This window comes from Lissotriton vulgaris, chromosome 12 (genome assembly GCF_964263255.1).
Source record: "Lissotriton vulgaris chromosome 12, aLisVul1.2, whole genome shotgun sequence".
Classification (NCBI taxonomy): Eukaryota; Metazoa; Chordata; class Amphibia; order Caudata; family Salamandridae; genus Lissotriton; species Lissotriton vulgaris.
In genome coordinates this window covers 29,157,612-29,181,641 of record NC_141700.1, presented here as the reverse complement: position 1 = coordinate 29,181,641, position 24,030 = coordinate 29,157,612, and the positions used below count along the sequence as shown (strand labels likewise).

Sequence of the window (24,030 nt, the reverse complement as noted above, 5' to 3'; positions counted from 1 at the left end):
ATTGCTATCACAGTCAGATATTCTGTTGTTATAACGTCAGATATTTTGTTGTTATCACGGTCAGATATTTTGTTGTTATCATGGTCAGATATTTTGTTGTTATCACGTTCAGATGTTTTGTTGTTATCATGGTCTGGTATTATGCAGTCATCATGGTATGGTATTTTTGTAACCATGGTCTGGTATTGTGTTATCATGGTCTGGTATTATGTAGTCATCATTGCCTGGTATTTTGTTGTCATCATGGTCTAGTACTGTGTTGTTATCATGGTCGGGTATTATGCACTCATCATGGTCTGGTATTTTGTTGTGATCAAGGTCTGGTATTTTGTTGTTATCAAGGTCTGGTATTTTGTTGTTATCAAGGTCTGGTATTATGCAGTCATCATGGTCTGGTATTTTGTTGTTATCAAGGTCTGGTATTGTATTGTAACAAAGTCTGGTATTTTGTTGTTATCATGGTTGAGTATTATGCAGTCATCATGGTCTGGTATTTAGTTGATATCATGGTCAGGTGTTTTGTTGTTATCATGGTCTGGTATTTTGTTGTTATCAAGATCTGGTATTATGCAGTCATCATTGTCTGGTATTTTGTTGTCATCATGGTCTAGTATTGTGTTATCATGGTGTGGTATTATGCAGTCATCGTGGCCTGGTATTTTGTGGTTATCATGATCTGGTATTTTGCATTATTAAGGTCTGGTATTTTGTGTTATTAAGGTCTGGTATTATGCTGTCATCATGGTCAGGTATTTTGTTGTTATCGTGGTCGGGTATTATGCTGTCATCATGGTCAGGTATTTTGTTGTTATCGTGGTCGGGTATTATGCTGTCATCATGGTCTGGTATTTTGTTGTTATCGTGGTCGGGTATTATGCAGTCATCATGGTCTGGTATTTTGTTGTTATCAAGGTCTGGTATTATGCAGTCATCATGGTGTGGTATTTGGTTGATATCATGGTCTAGTATTGTGTTATCATGGTGTGGTATTATGCAGTCATCGTGGCCTGGTATTTTGTGGTTATCATGGTCTGGTATTTTGTGTTATTAAGGTCTGGTATTTTGTGTTATTAAGGTCTGGTATTATGCTGTCATCATGGTCAGGTATTTTGTTGTTATCAAGGTCTGGTACCATGCAGTCATCATGGTCTAGTATTATGCAGTCATCATGGTCTGGTATTTAGTTGATATCATGGTCTGGTATTTTGTTGTTAGCAAGGTCTGGTATTTTGTTGTTATCAAGGTCTGGTATTATGCAGTCATCATGGTGTGGTATTTTGTTGCTCTCATGATCTAGTATTTTGTTGCTCTCATGGTCTAGTATTTTGTTGCTCTCACGGTCAGATATTTTGTTGCTATCACGGTCAGATATTGTGTTGTTATCACAGTCAGATATTGTGTTGTTATCACGGTCAGATATTTTGTAGCTATCACTGTTCGATGCTTTGTCGTTATCATGGTCTGGCATTTTGTTGCTCTCATGATCTAGTATTTTGTTGCTCTCATGGTCTAGTATTTTATTGTATTTGTATTTGTATGTCGATTTGTAGAGCGTGATTGCTGCCCGGGGGCGTCCAAGCGCTAAGAAACCAACAGAACAAGAGGAGGTAGCCAGGGCGTTATTGGGCAGCATTGAAGAGGAATGTTTTTAGCTGTTTCCTGAATGAGGTAAGATTAGGATTTTTCCTTAGGTGGAGGGGTAGGGTGTTCCATAGCTTGGAAGCATTGTAGGTGAAAGTCCTACCGCCAGTTCTGGATTTTTTTATTTTGGGAATTGTGGCCGTGAAGGTCTGGTTGGATCGCAGATTCCTAGTGGGAAGGTAGTGTGACACTAGGTTGCGAGTGATGAGAGGGCCCGTTTTCCAGAACGCCTGGTGCGCAATGCATAAGGCTTTGAACTGTATTCTTTGGGGAATGGGTAGCCAATGCAGTTTTTTCAGTCCATTTTTGACTGATTGACGTCGAGGAATCTGAAGCAAAGTGCGCGCGGCACAGTTCTGCACCGTCTGTAGTCTCCATATCGTGTACTCTGGGGCGGGGAAGTAAAGGGCGTGGTTATAATCCAGTCGTGACTGGATAAGGCCCTGAATGGCTACTTGTTTTGCCTCCATCGGTAGAAGATGGAGTACCTTCCTTAGCACTCTAAGGAGGCCGAAGCAGGTGGCTGCCAGTTTGGTGGATTGGGTGCCGAAGGACAGAGATCTGTCTAGCCACACCCCAAGGCTCTTGATGCTGTCCTTTGGGGCCGGAGGGGTACCCAGGCAGGGTGGCCATAGAGTGCTGAGGGAGTTAGAGTTGGCAGGGCTCAGGAGCATAAGCTCTGTCTTGTCTCCATTCATTTTTAATGAGGAGGAGGACATCCAGTCCTTGACTTCCTCTAGGCATTTCCTCAGCCCTCCTTTCGAGGTATGGTTAGCTTCCTGTGCCAGTGAGACCACTAGCTGAGTGTCGTCAGCATATGAAATGATCTTAATTCCATACTGACGAACAACTTCAGCCAGTGGCCTCATATATATGTTGAAGAGCGCCGGGCTCAGTGAGGAGCCCTGCGGGACTCCACATTTTGATGGTCTGCTGGTAGAGGAAGATGTTCCATCAAATACCCGAAAGGATCTGTCCTGTAAAAAGGATTCAAACCAAGACAAAGCTTTGTCCTTTATGCCGATGTTTGCCTTGCGGTCCAGCAGTATGTCATGGCTGACCGTGTCGAAAGCCGCGCTTAAGTCAAGGAGGATCACTGCCACTGATCCTCCCTGATCCAGGATGTTTCTGGATTCCTCGGTGACCATGAGGAGCGCGGTTTCGGTGCCATGTCTTGGTCTGAAGCCCGTTTGGGTAGGATCAAGAAGCTGGTGGTTTTCGAGATATTTGATCAACTGGCTGTTAATGTGTCTCTCTAGGATTTTACTAAGCCAGGGAAGGAGAGAGATTGGCCGGTAGTTACTGAGGTTCGAGGGATCCAGATTGGGCTTCTTTAATAGTGCTCGGACCATGGCTTGTTTCCATTGTGGCGGGACTACGCCAGTAGTAATGGAGGAGTTAAGGAGGTCCATTATGACGGGCAGGGTGATAGCCGAGGCTGACATAATGATGTCTGGCGGGGCTGGGTCCCCCGGAGACCCGGATTTGACTTTTTTTGCCAAGGACTCAAGAGTCAAGAGGTTAAGAAGAGCAAAGTGGTCCAACGTGGGGGAGGAGTTCAGGTCAGAATTGCTCGCGGTAGAGAGGGTGTTGGGAGGAGCAGGGAATGATTCATAAATGGTAGTGATTTTTTGCAGGAAAAAAATCTGCCATGTTGTTGCAGTGTACTGCGGTCTTGGTCTCATCTAGACTGGGTGGTAATTTGGTGAGGCTTTTCACGATACGGAAAATTTCCCTGGGTTTAGATTTCGCTAGGATAATTTCGTTGGCGAAATAGGCTGTTTTGCTGGCCTTGATTTGTTCTTTATATATTTTGAGTAGTTTTTGGTATTGGATTTTGTTTTCTGGCAAAGAGTCCAGGCGCCATTTCCTTTCCGCTTGTCTACACTGACGTTTTGTAGTTCTGAGGGGTTCAGAGTACCATGGAGCTGATTTGTGACAGCGTTTTGTGGTGGTTTTCCGTTTAGGTAGGGAAAGATCGAGTGACTTGGTGATCCATTCCTCATAAGAAAGGTTTGCGAAGCATGGGTCCTCATTAAGCGGGGGTGTGTTGCTGGACAGTTTTTTGGTCAATGTCTCGATAGGGAGGCGGGACCACGGTCTGGCTATTCTTATAGTGGGTTTGGTGGCTGGGGGTCTGGGGGTGTGCCATAAAAAAGGGACCAGTAGATGGTCAGTCCAGGGGAGAGGGAGAGGTGGACTAGTTGTCAAATTAGTACAATTACTGAAAACTGGGTCAAGCAGGTGTCCTTGATCGTGGGTAGGGGAGCTGACCAGTTGGTGTAATTGTAACGCGGCAAGGTCGTCGGTAAGAAGAGCTGCTGTGTGATCTAGTTTGGAATCGAAGTGAAAGTTAAGGTCACCCAACAATGTGAAATTGGCGGTACTGCTGACACGTTCTGCCACAATCCATGCTAGTTGGATGTGGAATTGTTTTGGGGGGCCGGGGGGTCTGTATATGAGGGTGCCTGAGAAGCAGTTGTTCGGCGAGAGCTCCAGACTAAACGCTAGGCTTTCGCAGTCTGGGATGCTTTCTGCAATAATTCGGCAGAGGAACTGCTCTTTGTGAACAATTGCTAATCCTCCTCCTCTGCCTTTTGGGCGGTCTTGGCGGGAGATTTGAAAGCCAGGGGGAATGGCTGTAACCAAGGCTGGGTCCGAGTCTAAGGTGAGCCAGGTTTCCGTTAGGAAAACAATGTCGGGCTTGTGCTCCATCATCAAGAGTGCAAATTCGTAGCAAGAGTTCCCTCACTTCAGCTGACATCAAAGAGGCAGTAATGGGCAAGATGGCCGCCGTAGCTCTGTAGAGAGAAGTCGCTTTTTCTCCCTCTCCTATCCTAGGATGTGGAAGGACTGGTGATTTCAGGGATGTGGGTCCTGGTTGACCTGATATATCACGGTACGGCAAAAGCACTTAACCCAGACCGGTTGAGGAGATTCTCAGCAAAGACGGTGAAAAGCTGGCTTAATTATTGGAGAAGTTTGCTGAGTGGCGCCAAAGTACCCCTTAAGATGTCCCAAAGAACCAAGGTGGACAGAGATAAATCAACAACTGTAGGGCCGATTAAAGGCTCAGCAGCAGCAGTAAGAGAGGGGGCAGTTCCAAAAGTCCTATCTATGAAAAACAAACGGAACTTCCTAACCGGTCTTCAAAGAATGCACTGCTGAAGAAATCCGAAAAGCAGGAGAAAAGGAATGAAGCAAGACCAGAGACCCGGTCAGCAGTAAGCAAGACTGTAAAAGAATCATTAATGGACTCAGAAGGAAAGACTCCTCGCGCACACACGGCGTTTGCAAAGGATCAGATGCTGCAGGCAACCTTACCGGAATCCTTCAACTCGAGAGCGTCCCCGGCGACCCCGCTGATAGAGCTCCAGCCGATCGAGTCCCAACATGGTGAAGTGGTGGGCGGAAAGGCGGCGATATCACAGACGGATTCGGGAGCCCTGCGAGACAGAAGGGAGCCGAACGCGGAAGCCGAGTCAGCCGAGTCAGCAGCGGTAGACCGCGAGGACGCAAGCGTCAAAGACTTGGTTGCTAAGCAACCACTCGATACTGCGGGAGACGGCTTGATTCAGAACACAGAAGCCGTGAAGGTGAGCAAGGGGGTTGCAAAGAGCGTCGGCTACAAGGACAATGTTTTAGAACAGCTAGAAAGGCAGAATAACATGCAGATGTTAGACGCTTTATTAAGCGTGAAGATAGGGCCACAGAACAAATCTATGCAGTGCTCTGAGCCGAGATGGGGTAGTACCCAGAGCCTAAGGGAGCAGCAAGGGCTACAGTCTGATCAGGACATTGGCAAAAATGGCAAAAATATGGATAGAAACACGAGGGGAGGTTCCCCGGAGTTCTTTTCAGTTAATGAGGGTTCAGATACTACAGATGTCAGTGAACAGGAAACTGAAGAGGAGGGGAGTTGCACTGAGCAGACTTCTGATTCGGATACAAGCAAGGGCTCCAGGGAACTAGAGACTAAAAAGAAAAAGAGAGTTGGTGGTAAAAGAAATGGAAGAGGATCAAGGAGTAGCATGAGTAAGAAATTATCATGGGACTATTCTGCTACCTCAGAGACCTATCAGGAAAATGGTCAGGAAGAAGGGGAAAAGGACGGGAGACAGAAACCTCAAAGCGTAACTCTTGAAATGCTGTTTGGGACTCTGAAACAGATGCAGACTGAGGCAAGAGTGGAAAGTCGAAGAGCAAAGAGAGACACAAAAAAACTTCAAGCGTCGTTAAGAAAAGTAAGCAGAAAGCAGGAAGAGGTCGAGGGGAGAGTCTCGCAAGTTGAGGAAAGGACAAGCAGGGTGGAAGACGAGGTGACAGAATGGCAGACTTTTAAAGCAGATCAAGAGAAGGTGGTGGAAGACCTCCAATGGAAGCTAGAAAGTTTTGAAAATCGCCAAAGGAGAAACAATGTGAGACTTTTGGGACTGGAGGAAGGAAGGGAGGGGCAGGACCCCAGAGGATATGTGGTTAAGATATTGGAAGAAGCTTTTCCAGAGTCAAAATGGCACTGGGATGTTGAAGTGCAGAGAGCCCATAGATATCCGCTGTTCATTAAGAAAAACCGGGGGGGACATGAGAATGAGCGTCCAAGAGCAATGCTGGTCTTCCTAGGTAATTTTTTAGCAAGACAGGAAATAATTGATAAGGCTAGGCCTGATTCAAGAAAGATAGCTGACGGTAATACTTTTTTCTCTAGGCCAGATTTCTGCCATGTTACCGTGGAAAGAAGGTGGAAGTTAAGACAGATGATAGGTCCCTTCCAAAAACAAGGTGCGGAAGCTTACTTGTTGTTTCCTTCAAGGTTGAAAAGTAATTAGGAGAGGTTACACCAGAATGTTTACGTCTGAGATAAAAGCAGCGGAATATCTAGCAGAAATCACGGAACTTGATAAAGGAAAGGAGAACAGAACCAGAACCCCACCTAGAACCCCTGAAGAAGCCCACCAAAGACCCCGTAAGATGGGAATATGAAATAAAATGTATATAGCAATGTCCGACAGAGGTGAGAACAGGATAGGAGAGAGTAGCGATTCTGCAGACTACAGGGGCTACACATAGGCCAGGATTGGCCTATTTGCCTGTAGCGAAGGGGGGGGGGGTTCTTAAAGGGAGGGGGGTAAGGGGGGGTGAGGGGAGGGTGGTGGGGGGGGAAACAAACACGTAGATTTTGAGCACAAGCATGGTGATGGTAAAAGAGTTGAAAAAGATGTATGGAGCAAGTTATATATGAGAATAGCTAGAAAAAATATGGGGAAGAAAACAAAGAAAATCATTAAATGCTGCCGGTATAGGTGTATACAGGAAGTAGGGCAAAACTATGAAATATAATGACCTGTAGAATAGTTTCAATAAATATTTGTGGACTTAATGAGTTAAATAAGAGGTTAAAAACTGCTTCTTTGTTAAAATCGCTAAAACCTGATCTAGTGTGCCTTCAGGAAACACACATTGAAGGCACCAAGGCTTACTTACTGGATCAACTAGGCTTTAATGTTTTAACAAAAACTAATCAGAATACAAAGACTAGAGGGGTGGCGATTCTGGGCAAGAGACAGGATACACTGGTCAAGAGGAAGTTGGAGGACCAGTGGGGCAGATGGGTTATAGCAGAATTAATGTTTAGGGGAGAAACTATGACGCTTGTTTCGGTTTATGGATCTACAGGAGACGATCCGGATATTTTTCAATTTTTAGACGCCGGAGCCCATAATTTTATGCGGTGATCTGAATATTCATGATGCAGACAGTAGTTTTTTAGATCCTGGTAGGAAATATATGGGGAGAAAAAGAAGAACTCACAGAGCCTTAGCGGATATGGCAAGGAATAACTCGCTAGAAGATCCATGGTTAAATTGTCACCCGAACCTAGATGGGAGTACTTTCTTTTCAGCTCCTCACCAGACACTGGTCAGGTTGAATTATTTTTTAATCACGAGAGGTTTGATAGATAGAGCAAGAATAGAAAGAGAACCAAGGATCATATCAGATCACAGCCCGTTAGTGTTAACTGTATTAATTGGGCAAAGGAGGAATAAAGAACTGAGACAATGGACTTTTGACAGAACGCTACTCCAGGATCAATCTTATAGGGAGAAAATGAGTAAATGGATTAAGGAATTTTGGGAGATTAATAGAGGTACTTCAACGCCAGGGATTGTGTGGGACGCTTTTAAAGCCGGAATAAGAGGAGAAACCCTGGGCTATGTTATCAGTGCGCAAAGAATGGAGAAGGAAAAAGCGGAAAAAGATAACAAATTAATTAGAGAGGCAGAGGAAGAACTTATGATGGCTATACATACACATTCCCCAATTGAGCAGATATTATTGAAGATAGTTGCCCTCAAAGCTGAAGTTTTGGATGGGATGGCAAAAAAGACCGTTGAGAAATATATAGTAAAAAAAGAAAAGGCGTATGAGCTCAGCGAAAGAGTTGGTCACATACTGGCTGTACGAGCTAGACAAAGAGATGGGATGGCTGATATTAAAGAGATCAAAAACGGCCAGGGAACTAAGGTTAAGGATGTAGAACAGATAAGAGAGGTTTTCAGACAGTTTTACACGGAGCTTTATACATCAGATGGGTATGAAAGAGAGGAGGACATAAGGGCATATTTGAGTGAGATAGAGCCCTCACTGCTGGCAGAGGCAGGTAGAAAAGAGCTGGAAGAGAAATTTCAGGTGGAAGAATTGATTGAGGCTTTGAGGGAGCTGCCGTCCGGGAAGGCTGCTGGTCCGGACCAGATTCCGATAGAATTTTATAGTCTTCCAACCCTCCCTACTAGCAGAAATGTTTAATGTGATGCTGCTAGCGCAAATGGGTGAGTTTGCTCCACAATCCTGGGGAGGCGCAGATATTATTGTTATTCCAAAAAAGGGCAAACCCGTAGATGCTCCGGGCTCCTATCGTCCCATCACTTTAATGAATGCTGATGTTAAGGTGTTCTCCAAAATTCTGGCAAAAAGGCTATCTAGGGTAATCGAATCATTGGTCATCTCTTCTCAGCATGGATTCATACCAGGTAAGGGAACAACCCAGCACACTAGACAAGTAATCACGGCATTTGATGTAGCAAGCATTCTAGAAGACCCAATGGCAGCGGTGTTTCTTGACGCCGAAAAAGCGTTCGATAGGGTCTCATGGAGATATTTATGGGATGTTTTGAGTTGGCATGGTATAGGACCAGGATTTATAAAGGCGCTGCAGACATTATATATAAACCCGACGGCCAAGATAAGAATCAATAGAGGTTATTTGGCAGCAGTTAACATCCAGAGAGGTACAAGGGAGGGCTGTCCTTCTTCTCCTCTGCTCTTCGCTTTATATCTTGATCCCTATATACGAAAGTTGGAAAGGAACGAGCAGATACCACCGTTAGTACTCAATGGTTGTAGACTTAAATCATTAGCTTATGCGGATGACGCCGCCATCCTGACCGCAGAACCTACAGTTGCCATTAGGGCAATTGAAGATGAAGCTGAGAGGTTTGGTCAGTTTTCAGGATACAGCCTGAACATTACTAAAACTCAGATTGTCAAAAATCAGTGGGTCATCTGTAATGATGTAAGGGTGACGGATTGGCAACTTATTTAGGGGTACAAATTACAGCAGAAGTAGGTAAGATTGTGGAAAAGAACATGGATCCCTTGATAGCTCAAGTTAAAAAAGATCTGGAAAAAATGAACAATTTGCACCTGACACTAGTTGGCTGCACAAATATTATCAAAATGATGATTTTACCCAAATTTTTGTATGTGTTCAGGGCTGTACCTTTGTTGATTGAAGCCAGCTGGTTTAATGGTATAGAGGCTATATGTAATAGGTTTATATGGGCACACGGTAAGACCCAGAGGGCCTATAGGTATATGGCACTCCCTAGAGAAAAAGGGGGTTGGGGTGCACCAGATTTCCGTTTATATTATATGGCTACTGTTCTGCAGTATATTCAAGGTCTTATTGGAGGCAACACTGATGATGTAAGAATGCATAAGATGTCTACAGAGGTTTATGCCGTTGCACTAGGGGTAAATGCTCACAACTGTTTTTTAAAATGTACAGACTACAGTTACTTTAAGAGAACTAGGTTTAAAACTGTCAAGGCGGCAGTCACGGTGTGGAATGCATTCTTAAAGAAAGTCAAGATGGGGAGGTATGTCTCATTGATCAACAATAGGTCACTCCCAGAGGAAATTTTTGCAGATCACACAATGGCAGAGTGGGCTTTAAGGGGGAATCACGCAAATAGGCGATCTATTCTCACAGGATGGTTTTAAGCAATTTTCAGAGTTAAAAGACGCATATGGCATACACAATAGGGGATTTTTCAAATATTTGCAGATTAGAAGTTTTTTTTAAAACAAAGTGGGAGGCCCAGCAGGCTTTAATAAAATAGAAATAATGGAGAAAATAAAGCTGATGGGGGATTGTTCAATAAAGTCCTTCTACGCAACACTGGTGAAAGAAAAGCAAGATGATTTAGATAAATTTAGTAAGAAATGGGGGGACAAATTAGGAGTTGAAAGTAATTTGTTTTATGATTCTCTGAATCTAGGATGTACAATATTATGTGCTGCCCCGCTGCAGTCACAGCATTACAAAACATTATATTTTCTGTACTTCACGCCTGCAAGAATTGCAAAATGGGGGGGGAATACAGGAATTAACTGTCCCAGATGCAATGCGCTGGAAGCAGATAGTATACATATTTTCGCAACATGTCCCCAATTACAAACATTGATTATTGAGATTGAGGGGTTTTTGGCAAGATCATTGGATATTGTGATATCTCTTACACCAGCCTGGATTATGTTAGGTGTGACTGAAGGGGAACAGGATCAATATGCTGAATTTCTGTTTGTAATAATGGCTGTCTACAGACTAACAATAGCTAGGGCTTGGCTAGATAAAAACCCTCCGAAATTGCAATGCTGGTTGGCAAATACCCTGCATGCATATAACATAGAAGAAAAAATTTATGCTCGAAAAGGGAGGAGCGGAAGACGATTGGGGAGAAGAATTTGGGAACCACTATATAAATGGAAAGAGTTGCAAAGAAAGGAAAACTAGGTGCGGGGTGGGAAGATGCTGTATCTATGGTTATTGTTTTTTAGATTTCCTTGTATTTGCTTTTATTTTTTCTTTAGATTGTATTAAGGGTATGGCAGTACTCATGTATGGAGTTTAAATAATATAATTTAAAAAGTATTGTAATGGATAAATTATAATACGTGTAAGGCTTAATGTGCTCTGTTATGTTGAAGTAAAATAAAAAAAAAAATTAAAAAATAAATAAATAAATAAATTTAAAAAAAGTGCAAATTCGTTCTTATGCTTGGACAGAGACCTACAGTTAAGCAAGAACATGTGGTGCTCATGGCACTGGTCCGAGGGTGGGAGGGGCTTGAGGGTGGATTTGCAGAGGTTGCATGTATACGGGAGACATTCAACGTGGTAAGGATGCTGGCGACAGTTCTTTTGTAGGAGTCTTAGCTCTAAGAGTTTTTCGGGGCTGTATTGCCTGGGTTTCGTAGTCAGGGGTGTAAGGGGGGTGGCCCTAGGCCCGGACTCGGCGCGGACGAGCGCAGACGAGCTTGCCTTATGCGCGCCTTCGGCGCGCATTCGTCGCGCCCGCTGCGCTTCCGGCACATGCACATGTTTATGGCAAGATATTCTGTTGTTATAACGTCAGATATTTTGTTGTTATCACGTTCAAATGTTTTGTTGTTATCATGGTCTGGTATTATGCAGTCATCATGGTATGGTATTTTGTTGTAACCATGGTCTGGTATTGTGTTATCATGGTCTGGTATTATGTAGTCATCATTGCCTGGTATTTTGTTGTCATCATGGTCTAGTACTGTGTTGTTATCATGGTCAGGTATTATGCACTCATCATGGTCTGGTATTTTGTTGTGATCAAGGTCTGGTATTTTGTTGTTATCAAGGTCTGGTATTTTGTTGTTATCAAGGTCTGGTATTATGCAGTCATCATGGTGTGGTATTTTGTTGTTATCATGATCTGGTCTTGTGTTGTCATCATTGTTGAGTATTATGCAGTCATCATGGTCGGGTATTATGCAGTCATCATGGTCTGGTATTTTGTTGTTATCATGGTTGAGTATTATGCAGTCATCATGGTCTGGTATTTAGTTGATATCATGGTCAGGTGTTTTGTTGTTATCATGGTCTGGTATTTTGTTGTTATCAAGATCTGGTATTATGCAGTCATCATTGTCTGGTATTTTGTTGTCATCATGGTCTAGTATTGTGTTATCATGGTGTGGTATTATGCAGTCATCGTGGCCTGGTATTTTGTGGTTATCATGGTCTGGTATTTTGCGTTATTAAGGTCTTGTATTTTGTGTTATTGAGGTCTGGTATTATGCTGTCATCATGGTCGGGAATTTTGTTGTTATCGTGGTCGGGTATTATGCAGTCATCATGGTCTGGTATTATGCAGTCATCATGGTGTGGTATTTGGTTGATATCATGGTCTAGTATTGTGTTATCATGGTGTGGTATTATGCAGTCATCATGGTCTGGTATTTTGTTGTTATCAAGGTCTGGTACCATGCAGTCATCATGGTCTAGTATTATGCAGTCATCATGGTCTGGTATTTAGTTGATATCATGGTCTGGTATTTTGTTGTTATCAAGATCTGGTATTTTGTTGTTATCAAGGTCTGGTATTATGCAGTCATCATGGTGTGGTATTTTGTTGTTATCATGATCTGGTCTTGTGTTGTCATCATTGTTGAGTATTATGCAGTCATCATGGTCGGGTATTATGCAGTCATCATGGTCTGGTATTTTGTTGTTATCATGGTTGAGTATTATGCAGTCATCATGGTCTGGTATTTTGTTGTTATCAAGGTCTGGTATTGTATTGTAACAAGGTCTGGTATTTTGTGGTTATCACTGTCTGGTATTGTGTTGTCATCATTGAGGAGTATTATGCAGTCATCATGGCTGAGTATTATGCAGTCATCATGGTCTGGTATTTTGTTGTTATCAAGCTCTGGTATTATGCAGTCATCATGGTGTGGTATTTGGTTGATATCATGGTCTAGTATTGTGTTATCATGGTGTGGTATTATGCAGTCATCATGGTCTGGTATTTTGTTGTTATCAAGATCTGGTATTATGCAGTCATCATTGTCTGGTATTTTGTTGTCATCATGGTCTAGTATTGTGTTATCATGGTGTGGTATTATGCAGTCATCGTGGCCTGGTATTTTGTGGTTATCATGGTCTGGTATTTTGCGTTATTAAGGTCTGGTATTTTGTGTTATTGTGGTCTGGTATTATGCTGTCATCATGGTCGGGAATTTTGTTGTTATCGTGGTCGGGTATTATGCAGTCATCATGGTCTGGTATTTTGTTGTTATCAAGGTCTGGTATTATGCAGTCATCATTGTCTGGTATTTTGTTGTCATCATGGTCTAGTATTGTGTTATCATGGTGTGGTATTATGCAGTCATCGTGGCCTGGTATTTTATGGTTATCATGGTCTGGTATTTTGCGTTATTAAGGTCTGGTATTTTGTGTTATTGAGGTCTGGTATTATGCTGTCATCATGGTCGGGAATTTTGTTGTTATCGTGGTCGGGTATTATGCAGTCATCATGGTATGGTATTTTGTTGCTTTCATGGTCTGGTATTATGCAGTCATCATGGTATGGTATTTTGTTGTCATGGTCTGGTATTTTGTGTTGTTAAGGTCTGGTATTATGCGGTCATCATGGTCAGGTATTTTGTTGTTATCATGGTCTGGTATTATGCAGTCATCATGGTATGGTATTTTGTTGCTTTCATGGTCTGGTATTATGCAGTCATCATGGTATGGTATTTTGTTGTTATCATGGTCGGGTATTTTGTTATCATGGTCGGGTATTTTGTTGTTATCATGGTCTGGTATTATGCAGTCATCATGGTCTGGTATTTTGTGTAGTTAAGGTCTGGTATTATGCGGTCATCATGGTCGGGTATTTTATTGTTATCATGGCCTGGTATTGTGTTATCATGGTCTGGTATTATGCAGTCATCATTGTCTGTTATTTTTGTTGTTATCAAGGTCTGGTATTATGCAGTCATCATGGTCTGGTATTATGCAGTCATCATGGTCTGGTATTTAGTTGATATCATGTCAGGTATTTTATTGTTATCATGGTCTGGTATTATGCAGTCATCATGGTATGGTATTTTGTTGTTATCATGGTCGGGTATTTTGTTGTTATCATGGTCGGGTATTTTGTTGTTATCATGGTCTGGTATTATGCAGTCATCATGGTATGGTATTTTGTTGCTTTCATGGTCTGCTATTATGCAGTCATCATGGTATGGTATTTTGTTGTTATCATGGTCGGGTATTTTGTTGTTATCATGGTCGGGTATTTTGTTGTTATCATGGTCGGGTATTTTGTTGTTATCAAGGTCTGGTATTATCCAGTCATCATGGTCTGGTATTTAGTTGATATCATGTCAGGTATTTTGGTGTTATCATGGTCTGGTATTATGCAGTCATCATGGTCGGGTATTTTATTGTTATCATGGTCTGGTATTGTGTTATCATGGTCTGGTATTATGCAGTCATCATTGTCTGTTATTTTTGTTGTTATCAAGGTCTGGTATTATGCAGTCATCATGGTCTGGTATTATGCAGTCATCATGGTCTGGTATTTAGTTGATATCATGTCAGGTATTTTATTGTTATCATGGTCTGGTATTATGCAGTCATCATGGTATGGTATTTTGTTGTTATCATGGTCGGGTATTTTGTTGTTATCATGGTCGGGTATTTTGTTGTTATCATGGTCTGGTATTATGCAGTCATCATGGTATGGTATTTTGTTGCTTTCAGGGTCTGGTATTATGCAGTCATCATGGTATGGTATTTTGTTGTTATCATGGTCGGGTATTTTGTTGTTATCATGGTCGGGTATTTTGTTGTTATCATGGTCGGGTATTTTGTTGTTATCAAGGTCTGGTATTATGCAGTCATCATGGTCTGGTATTTAGTTGATATCATGTCAGGTATTTTGGTGTTATCATGGTCTGGTATTATGCAGTCTTCATGGTCGGGTATTATGTTGTAATGATGGTCAAGTAGGCGATGAGCAGTAAACCTGCCCCTCAGGGTTCTGGCTGCTAAGAAGCTTGAGTGGTTTGAATCCACTTAAGTTCCCTTTCCCTAGATGCATGAGGGGCAGGTGGTGGGCAGCAGAGTTCTCTTAACTCTGGTCTTTTGTTTCTTTGATGGGCAGATAGAGGCAGTAAAGTTAGAGCCTTTGTGTTTTGATGCGGTGCTGTGCAGGTGGAAAGCAAAACATTGATTTTTGAGTTATGGGGGCCTCAGATGCCAAGTAGGGGGCCTTAGTGCTCCAGCACGTCTTGGTAATAGGTACAACAATGGGACGAACAAGGGGCAAGAGGGTTTTCTTACCTCCCGATGATGGCGGACGCCATTGCCAGGTAGAGTAGGTAGTGTGCAGTGCCATCCCAGAGGCAAACGATGATTCCATATGATGTCCGAAGGTAGGGCTCCCCCTGCAGACACACAAGAGTATGACTTATGCCAAGGACGCCTCTGCTAACAGCCACACCCAGCAGTGCCATTATGGGTCTGCCCCTTGGCTTCAAGGAGCTCGCTTACATCACAATCTTCAATCACTTATCTTCGATTGGATGAGCATTCACCAAGGCTTTGGGAACCTCGCCTCGGCTCCCATCTGCACTTTTGCCAAGCTGGCTTGAGAGCTTTACCCACAAAAGGAAATTCCTTCTGATTAGTCGACCCTTCCGCCATGCACTCTTCCAATGACTAATGCAGGAAATATCTCACCAGTCATTACACAAGGCTTGCAGGAGCCATCTCACAACTGATCTCACAAGGTCGCAGAAGCTAGCCCACAACTGATCGCAGATGGCATGGAGGAGCAAGCCCACAACTGATCGCAGAAGGCATGGAGGAGCAAGCCCACAACTGATCGCAGAAGGCATGGAGGAGCAAGCTCACAACTGATCGCAGATGGCATGGAGGAGCAAGCTCACAACTGATCGCACAAGGCATGGAGGAGCAAGCCCACAACTGATCGCAGAAGGCATGGAGGAGCAAGCCCACAACTGATCGCAGAAGGCATGGAGGAGCATGCTCACAACTGATCGCAGATGGCATGGAGGAGCAAGCTCACAACTGATCCCAGAAGGCATGGAGGAGCAAGCCCACAACTGATCCCAGAAGGCATGGAAGAGCAAGCCCACAACTGATCCCAGAAGGCATGGAGGAGCAAGCTCACAACTGATCGCAGATGGCATGGAGGAGCAAGCTCACAACTGATCGCAGATGGCATGGAGGAGCAAGCTCACAACTGATCGCAGATGGCATGGAGGAGCAAGCTCACAACTGATCCCAGAAGGCATGGAGGAGCAAGCTCACAACTGATCGCAGATGGCATGGAGGAGCAAGCTCACAGCTGATCGCAGATGGCATGGAGGAGCAAGCTCACAACTGATCCCAGAAGGCATGGAGGAGCAAGCTCACAACTGATCGCAGATGGCATGGAGGAGCAAGCTCACAACTGATCGCAGATGGCATGGAGGAGCAAGCTCACAACTGATCGCAGATGGCATGGAGGAGCAAGCCCACAACTGATCCCAGAAGGCATGGAGGAGCAAGCTCACAACTGATCGCAGATGGCATGGAGGAGCAAGCTCACAACTGATCGCAGATGGCATGGAGGAGCAAGCTCACAACTGATCGCAGATGGCATGGAGGAGCAAGCCCACAACTGATCGCAGAAGGCAAGGCATGGAGGAGCAAGCCCACAACTGAGCCCAGAAGGCATGGAAGAGCAAGCCCACAACTGATCGCAGAATGCATGGAGGAGCAAGCCCACAACTGATCGCAGATGGCATGGAGGAGCAAGCCCACAACTGATCCCAGAAGGCATGGAGGAGCAAGCCCACAACTGATCGCAGATGGCATGGAGGAGCAAGCTCACAACTGATCGCAGATGGCATGGAGGAGCAAGCTCACAACTGATCGCAGATGGCATGGAGGAGCAAGCTCACAACTGATCCCAGATGGCATGGAGGAGCAAGCTCACAACTGATCGCAGATGGCATGGAGGAGCAAGCCCACAACTGATCCCAGAAGGCATGGAGGAGCAAGCTCACAACTGATCCCAGAAGGCATGGAGGAGCAAGCTCACAACTGATCGCAGATGGCATGGAGGAGCAAGCCCACAACTGATCGCACAAGGCATGGAGGAGCAAGCTCACAACTGATCGCAGATGGCATGGAGGAGCAAGCTCACAACTGATCGCAGATGGCATGGAGGAGCAAGCCCACAACTGATCCCAGAAGGCATGGAGGAGCAAGCTCACGACTGATCGCAGATGGCATGGAGGAGCAAGCTCACAACTGATCGCAGATGGCATGGAGGAGCAAGCCCACAACTGATCCCAGAAGGCGTGGAGGAGCAAGCTCACAACTGATCGCAGATGGCATGGAGGAGCAAGCCCACAACTGATCCCAGAAGGCATGGAGGAGCAAGCTCACAACTGATCGCAGAAGGCATGGAGGAGCAAGCCCAAAACTGATCCCAGAAGGCATGGAGGAGCAAGCTCACAACTGATCACAGATGGCATGGAGGAGCAAGCCCACAACTTAATGCACAAGGCGTGCAGAATGCAGTTTATAACTAATCGCACAAGGTGTGCAAGAGCGAGCTCACAAGTGGTTGCACATGGCATGCAGGAGCTAGCTCACATATGATTGGACAAGATTTGCAGGAGCGAGCTCACAACTCAAACAAAGCACGCAAGACCCGTCTTGAAACTGATCAAGCAAGGCATTCAGTGTGTGGCTTGCAACTGATCGCAACAAAAGTAACATTGGTGAAATTTTCCGAGGGAAATGTATATCAGAAAGCAAGGGAGCAGCCAGAAAAAAATAAAATACTCCCACCTTCCAACATGTTCAAAATGGCACTGAGAAAGTGAACACAGCAGTCGCTTGTCGGGCAGTCCTTTAGGGAACTCTGAACTTTGTCCTATCATTCTTTTCTTCTTTACATTTTTGTCTCTTTTTCATCCTGCCATTAGTTTTTAACTATACATCCTTGTGTGTCTCCAGCCTCTTTTCCTTCCTTCATCCGCTCCATCCATCCTTACAGACATATAGCTTCCCTTCTGTCTTTCTGTCCATTCAACAATTTATGCATTTCTCTGTACAGTCATCCACACTTCCATCCATCCTTTTCAAAATCCATCCATTCACCCATCTCTACATACATCCATCCATCTCCCAATCCATCTTCCTCTAACTCTCCACGGGTCGAAACACGTCAACAGGCGCAAAGAATTAAAAAAATATATATTTAAAAAAAAAAAAGATTTTCTTCCCTATAGAGCATATGGATCATATAATTGAATTCATTTATAACAAGGTGCTCTATTCATTTGTCCTACTTTTATGTTTTGTCTACTGCCGTCTCCCTCACTTGATCACCCTAGCGGGCAATACGTTTTTCTTCACTAGCACCATGGGACCACTTTCACCTTTGAGCACTTTGCGTGTGTCTGTGTATGTGACCAACACTCCTGCAGTTACTGGAGTGGCTGGTTTCATATTTTCACTAATGCAAGAGGCTGAATGCATGTATGTGGGTGGGTGTGTAAAATATATATATATATTTTTTCAGGGGCCTCAAAATGGCATTAGCGTGTGCATCAGGTGCACCACCCCCTGAACTACCTCACCCTGTGCAGTGATCGCAGATCGGTGTGATAAGATTGGAGTGACCGAGCTCACCTCTCGCATGTAGAACTCCATGAAGCCGCTGATGTACCCGTCCTGCTCCAGCCAGATGATGAGATCCACCACGCTGGTGAAGGCGAAGACCGCAAAGCCTGCTGGGAGAAAGAGGAGGTCACAACGTGCCACCACTGGTCACCACGGGTCACTGTGCCCCACCCCACAAGGCCTTGGTTCACAACATCCACCAGTGAGTGAACACAAGCTTCACCTCTACTACTCCCAGCCCAGCAATGCTCCTCAGGACATTCCACTTACAGAGCTGGTCTCACGACTTCTGGGCAGAATCCATCCTTTCGTTTTCGGTTTCTCTTCACACTAATCACCACACCACAAACAGTGCAAAGGCAGAGGGTGGGGTTAAGTTTGTACAGAGGACCATTTCTAGAGATTTCAGAGGTTTGAATCCCAATCATCCCTTCAATTTAACTTTTTTCATTGAATATACATTTATACGACTACAGCGGTGTGGTGCACAGAAGAGCAGAAGGAAAGCAGTTAAACAATAGAACTTTCGATCAGTTTTAAAGTGCAATGTTAGGACTGTGGCAATCCGTAAGATTGTTTAGAACAAGACAGGAGTGAGATAAACAGAGAGAGAAAAAGAGAAACCCTGTTATTGGAAAAGAAAGCCCCAGCTTGAAAGCCTGGCGGGAAACGCAAGATGTCTGCCGTGTTTTTCCACTCGCCAATGATCGATTGCTTTTGTCTGCACTAATGGCGGCCTATGTCACTGGTATCCATGTGGTTGCCATGAGATGGGACAAAACCAGGTCTTGCTCGCAAACCACTCAATGAGAAGGATAACCTATGTCCATAGTCCTCCATGAAAATATATGGGTAGCACTGAAACTGGCGATTCTACTCTTGCACAAGTGATCCAAGTAATAGATATACCTATGATCAAGGAGCAGAGACCTCCGCAGCGCATTGGGCAGTGTTGTTGCACTAATCAAATAAACACGCTTGGAAAAGCATGAGAGCCACGGTGTGTTTCCTCTTCAGTTTTTGGATTATCATCTTAAACAGAAGATTTGCACATTGTTTGGAGTTGGAAGGAGTTCCCAACTCCGCCGCAACCTCACCTGCTTGAAAGAGGCTCGGGCGACAGCAACATTGGACATTATAGATATATATACACACACACAAAGCTTAAAATATTATGCAGACAGCTTACTTCTCAAGGACAGAATAGGCAGGAGTTTGACCCTTCTGCCGGCGGACACACACACATATTCACCACTTACACTAGTCTTGAGTTATGAAATAGTCTACTATTCGCCGCAAAGCATTTCAGTGCCTCGTCAGGGGTAGTAAGTGCTATATAAATACAATTTACAACTACAATTACTCACCGTAGAAGAGGGGGTCATGGGAGGCGGTCCCCTGTGACTGGACATATGCAGCTGCAAACAGGGCTAGGAGGACCGCCACGCCGGTCAGTGCGATGGCGGTAGGGCTGAAATAGAAGACAGACAAGTGAAACAGCAAAACATACGTGAGCGCTACAATCCATGTGAGAGAACTACAGTCTGATTGGCTACTGAACCAGTCCTTAACTTGAATGCACGTGAAAGATGCATTTATTACTGATCTTTTAATCTAAAGATGGAATTCTGATTTGGTATCTTTCTGTTTCCCACACATAGCTTTTCCAGAGTTTCACTGACTCCTCCTCAATCCTACCGACCGTATAAAGTAAATCAGTCATTACTGAATCTCTCAGATTGCCTGTATACAGGTGAGGAAACAAATTTAATTTACAAATAAATTTAACAAAATAAAATCCACATTTTCATTTTAGCGGGAAGGTTGGCATTTTTCTAAATTCAATTGAGGTCACCCACTGTTCATATTATATTCCGTTTTATGCACTTGCACTACTACCATGAATCAATCCGGGGATCCCAGTGTAATTTTTCACCTATTTCAAATTCTTACAAATTTACAGAATGCTTTAAAAATGTTCAGTTTTTATTCTTTTTTAGTATACACCTTATTAATCTGTTAATATTATTTAAGTTTCGAAGCAGTCACAGACCCCTTGAGTTGGCATCAGATACTCCCAGGGGCCTCTGGACCACAGGTTAAGAGCCACTGGTGAAACAACTGTAAATCTCTGTTCCTCCGGTCCATTCCTATGTGATACCGCACTTTCAACCAATCCAGAACATGGTCACTCGTACCGCGTTCAACTCTTCCAATCAATGATCTGTTTCCAGTTGCCAGAAGGAGTATCTTTAAATCCATGTGTGTGCTTACAGGATGCCTGGTGCTCTCCGTCATGGCCACCGTGCAACGGGACAACTTTTCGGCTCCTCAGTTGGCCACAGATCAGGGGCTACCTTCCGTAAAGCATTGAAAACCTGGCTAGTATACAGTTCCTTCAGCCCCTCTACACAGTTTTGAGTTTCTGTCTCTCTGAGTCTTCAGTGCCAGGATACTTTTAAGGTTTCCTGGCATTAAAGATTCTGAGAAGCAGAAAAGACTGAAAAAAAACCCACCAGAAATCCCCGAAAAATAGAAACTGAAAATAAGAAAACCAGCTTCTATGTAATCGTGCGCTTTATAAAACGTTAACATAACATTTCAACATGGGGCTGCTTGCGGAAGTGAGTAAAAGTTGAGGTTTTTGTTGTCGTTTTGTCGTTCTAGTTGTTCATGGTTTCGCTTGAATAAGTCCTTTTAGTGAGTCCCTTAAAGTAAAGTGAGGTAGTCAATTGTTGGCCCGATGGGTGTGGAAAGGAAAGTCAGAGGGGCGACAGACTCAAAGCCCTTTAGTCAGGGCCACGGGACAGTCGGTATTATGTAGGTCAAGCTGGGGAACGTACAGAAAAGGTCACAGTGCCACGGTCAGGGTCATGTTGGGTGGATGGACACACAGTGAAGGTTGTGGGTCTGTGCACAGGTGCGCAGCAGTGTTTGCAGGTAACCTCGTGCACCACGGGTGTCTCAGAGCCACCACAGCTATTCCAGTCCAGTTGGACGATCAAATAATTCCAATGGCTTATCCAAGAGTCCAGAGCACTTTCTGTGCACCAGGAAGGGACACAAATCTTGGAAACAAGATACAGCTTAATTCAGACATTGCACTCAATGTTCAGTCTGAGCTATATGTCTAACAATTCATAGATTATTTGTTTGCATACAGGAAATGTAGGATGGTGACCAGTGCTCCACTGGCGTAAAAACAATGGGGGTTAAACCAGTTGGGAACAACTACAACCGCCATGCGCACTTGCAAACAATTGCCTCAAGAACTCAGAAATAAGGCCGGACATCAGCAGTGAAGAAGGTCAAGTTTGTGTCGAGGACCATCAGCTTCACAACAAAGTCTGATATGTTCTCTTAACCAACGACAAGGGACAGAATGTTCTCTGTTTGGCTCTCCTCCAATGGAAAGAATGAACCACAAGTCCCAGAATGCAAGGGACATGTGATTGAGCCACTGCTCCAACATGAAGGATACAAAAAGTGATGAGTGGAACGCTTTATTTGATCTCATCACTGGTAATTACTTGGGCCGCATCGCAATCAAGACCATCAATATTTTGCACACCATGCCACCTCAGTTTGGAGCTGTCCATATGCAAATCAGGCTTGACCCTGCTCCAATGGGAACAGCCCAACTCAAACTGCCAGGCCATCTCTTTTCTGAACCAGAACACAAGCAACCCAGGACCGGTTTCCCTCTTATTAGAGCTCATCAGCCAGGGTGGTTTTCTGAGGCCTCTGGAACTGAACAGGCTCTGACCCAAAGAACAGCTCAGTGTCAAACTCCTAATGAAACATAGGAGGACTCTCTGACGACTGCCAAAAGCATGAAATGCACCCAAGAAAATGTCAGTACTTGCTGGCAGTAACAATTAATGAAGATTACTTGAGGTTTTGACAATGGCTGTGTGGCACTCCCCTGCCCTACCCTCCCCTCTTCTCCTCTCTCACATGTCTTGCATGTTTTTTCTTTCCATTCCTCTCTGCCCTCCAATGTACAGAGACAAAGAAATGTACAGACTCATAACTTAGGGTCTCTCGCCACAGTCGCTCAACAAGTCAAGTCAAGTCAGATGATTTATATAGCGCACTACATACCCAGAGGGTCTCAAGGCGCTTGATAAAGGGTGGGGAATTACTTGTCGAATATCCACGTTTTAAGTTGCTTTCTGAATGCTAGGTGGTTCTGAGTGAGGCGAAGGTGAATGGGAAGTGAGTTCCAGGTTTTAGCTGCCAGGTAAGAGAAGGGTCTTCCTCCCATGGTGGTTTTATTGATGCGGGGTACGGCAGCAAGGGCTAGGTTGGAGGAGCGTAGCTGATGGGAGGGGGTGTAGAAGGAAATTCGTGTGTTGGGGCATTCAGGTCCAAGTTCGTGGAGTGCTTTGTGAGCGTGGGTTAGGAGGCGGAATGTTATCCTCTTATTGACGGGGAGCCAGTGGAGGTTTTTCAGGTGACTAGAAATGTGGTCTTTGCGCGGGATGTCTAGTATGAGTCTGGCTGATGCGTTCTGGATGCGTTGGAGTTTTTTCTGAAGTTGTGCGGTGGTGCCGGCGTGTAGGGTGTTACCGTAGTCCAGGCGGCTCGTGACCAGTGCGTGGGTGACCGTTTTTCTAGTTTCCGTGGGGAGCCAGCGAAATGTTTTTTTGAGCATGCGGAGAAAGTTGAAGCAAGATGATGAAACGGCGTTGACTTGTCTGTTCATCGAGAGTGAGGAGTCCAGGATGACGCCCAGGTTCCGTGCGTGGTCCGTCGGGATGGGTGCTTTTCCAATGGCCTCTGGCTACCAAGAGTCATCCCAGGCGGAGGGGGAGGTACCCAAGATAAGGACTTCTGTTTTGTCTGAATTCAGTTTCAGGCGGCTGTGCTTCATCCACTCGGCTACTTCTTTCATTCCTTCATGTAGGTTGGTTTTGGCGGTGTTCGGGTCATTGGTGAGTGAGAGGATCAGTTGAGTGTCATCGGCGTAGGAGATGATGTTGAGGTTGTGTTGGCGTGCGATGGTCGCGAGGGGGCTCATGTATACGTTGAAGAGGGTGGGGCTGAGTGAAGATCCTTGTGGCACGCCGCAAATGACTTCAGTGGCCTCTGACTTGAATGGTGGGAGGCGGACTCTCTGAGTTCTTCCGGTAAGGAAGGAGGTGATCCATTCCAGTGCTTTTCCTTGGATTCCGATGTTTCTGAGGCATTGTAGGAGGGTGTTAAGACAGACTGTGTCGAAGGCTGCGGAGAGGTCAAGGAGGATGAGGGCGACTGTATCTCCATTGTCCAGTAGAGTTCGAATGTCGTCTGTTGCTGCAATGAGTGCGGTCTCAGTGCTGTGTTTGGCTCGGAAGCCGGACTGTGAGGAGTCGAGGGATTTGTTGGTTTCGAGGAAGGCGGCGAGCTGGTTGTTGACAGCTTTCTCGATGACTTTGGCCGGGAATGGTAGGAGCGAAATGGGGCGGTAGTTTTTGAGTTCGGTGGGGTCAGCTGTGGGTTTTTTCAGAAGGGCGCTGAGTTCGGCGTGTTTCCAGCAAGTGACTAGAAGACTCCTGAGGCTGTTAGAAATGTCCACGTCATACTGGGGGTTAGGT

General features: G+C 44.7%; 1 protein-coding gene across 1 annotated transcript in view; it reads right to left on the bottom strand.

The window, feature by feature from the left end:
- The window catches only part of TM6SF2 (transmembrane 6 superfamily member 2), a 42,995-nt gene that overhangs the window by 12,667 nt on the left and 6,298 nt on the right, over positions 1 to 24,030 (bottom strand). Inside the window, exons 2-4 of the mRNA XM_086946850.1 lie at positions 19,819 to 19,922; positions 18,461 to 18,558; positions 15,089 to 15,192 (exon numbers count right to left, since the gene is read on the bottom strand). Of these exons, the coding sequence (XP_086802976.1) occupies positions 15,089 to 15,192; positions 18,461 to 18,558; positions 19,819 to 19,922 (306 nt within the window). The remainder of the gene's footprint in view (positions 1 to 15,088; positions 15,193 to 18,460; positions 18,559 to 19,818; positions 19,923 to 24,030) is intronic.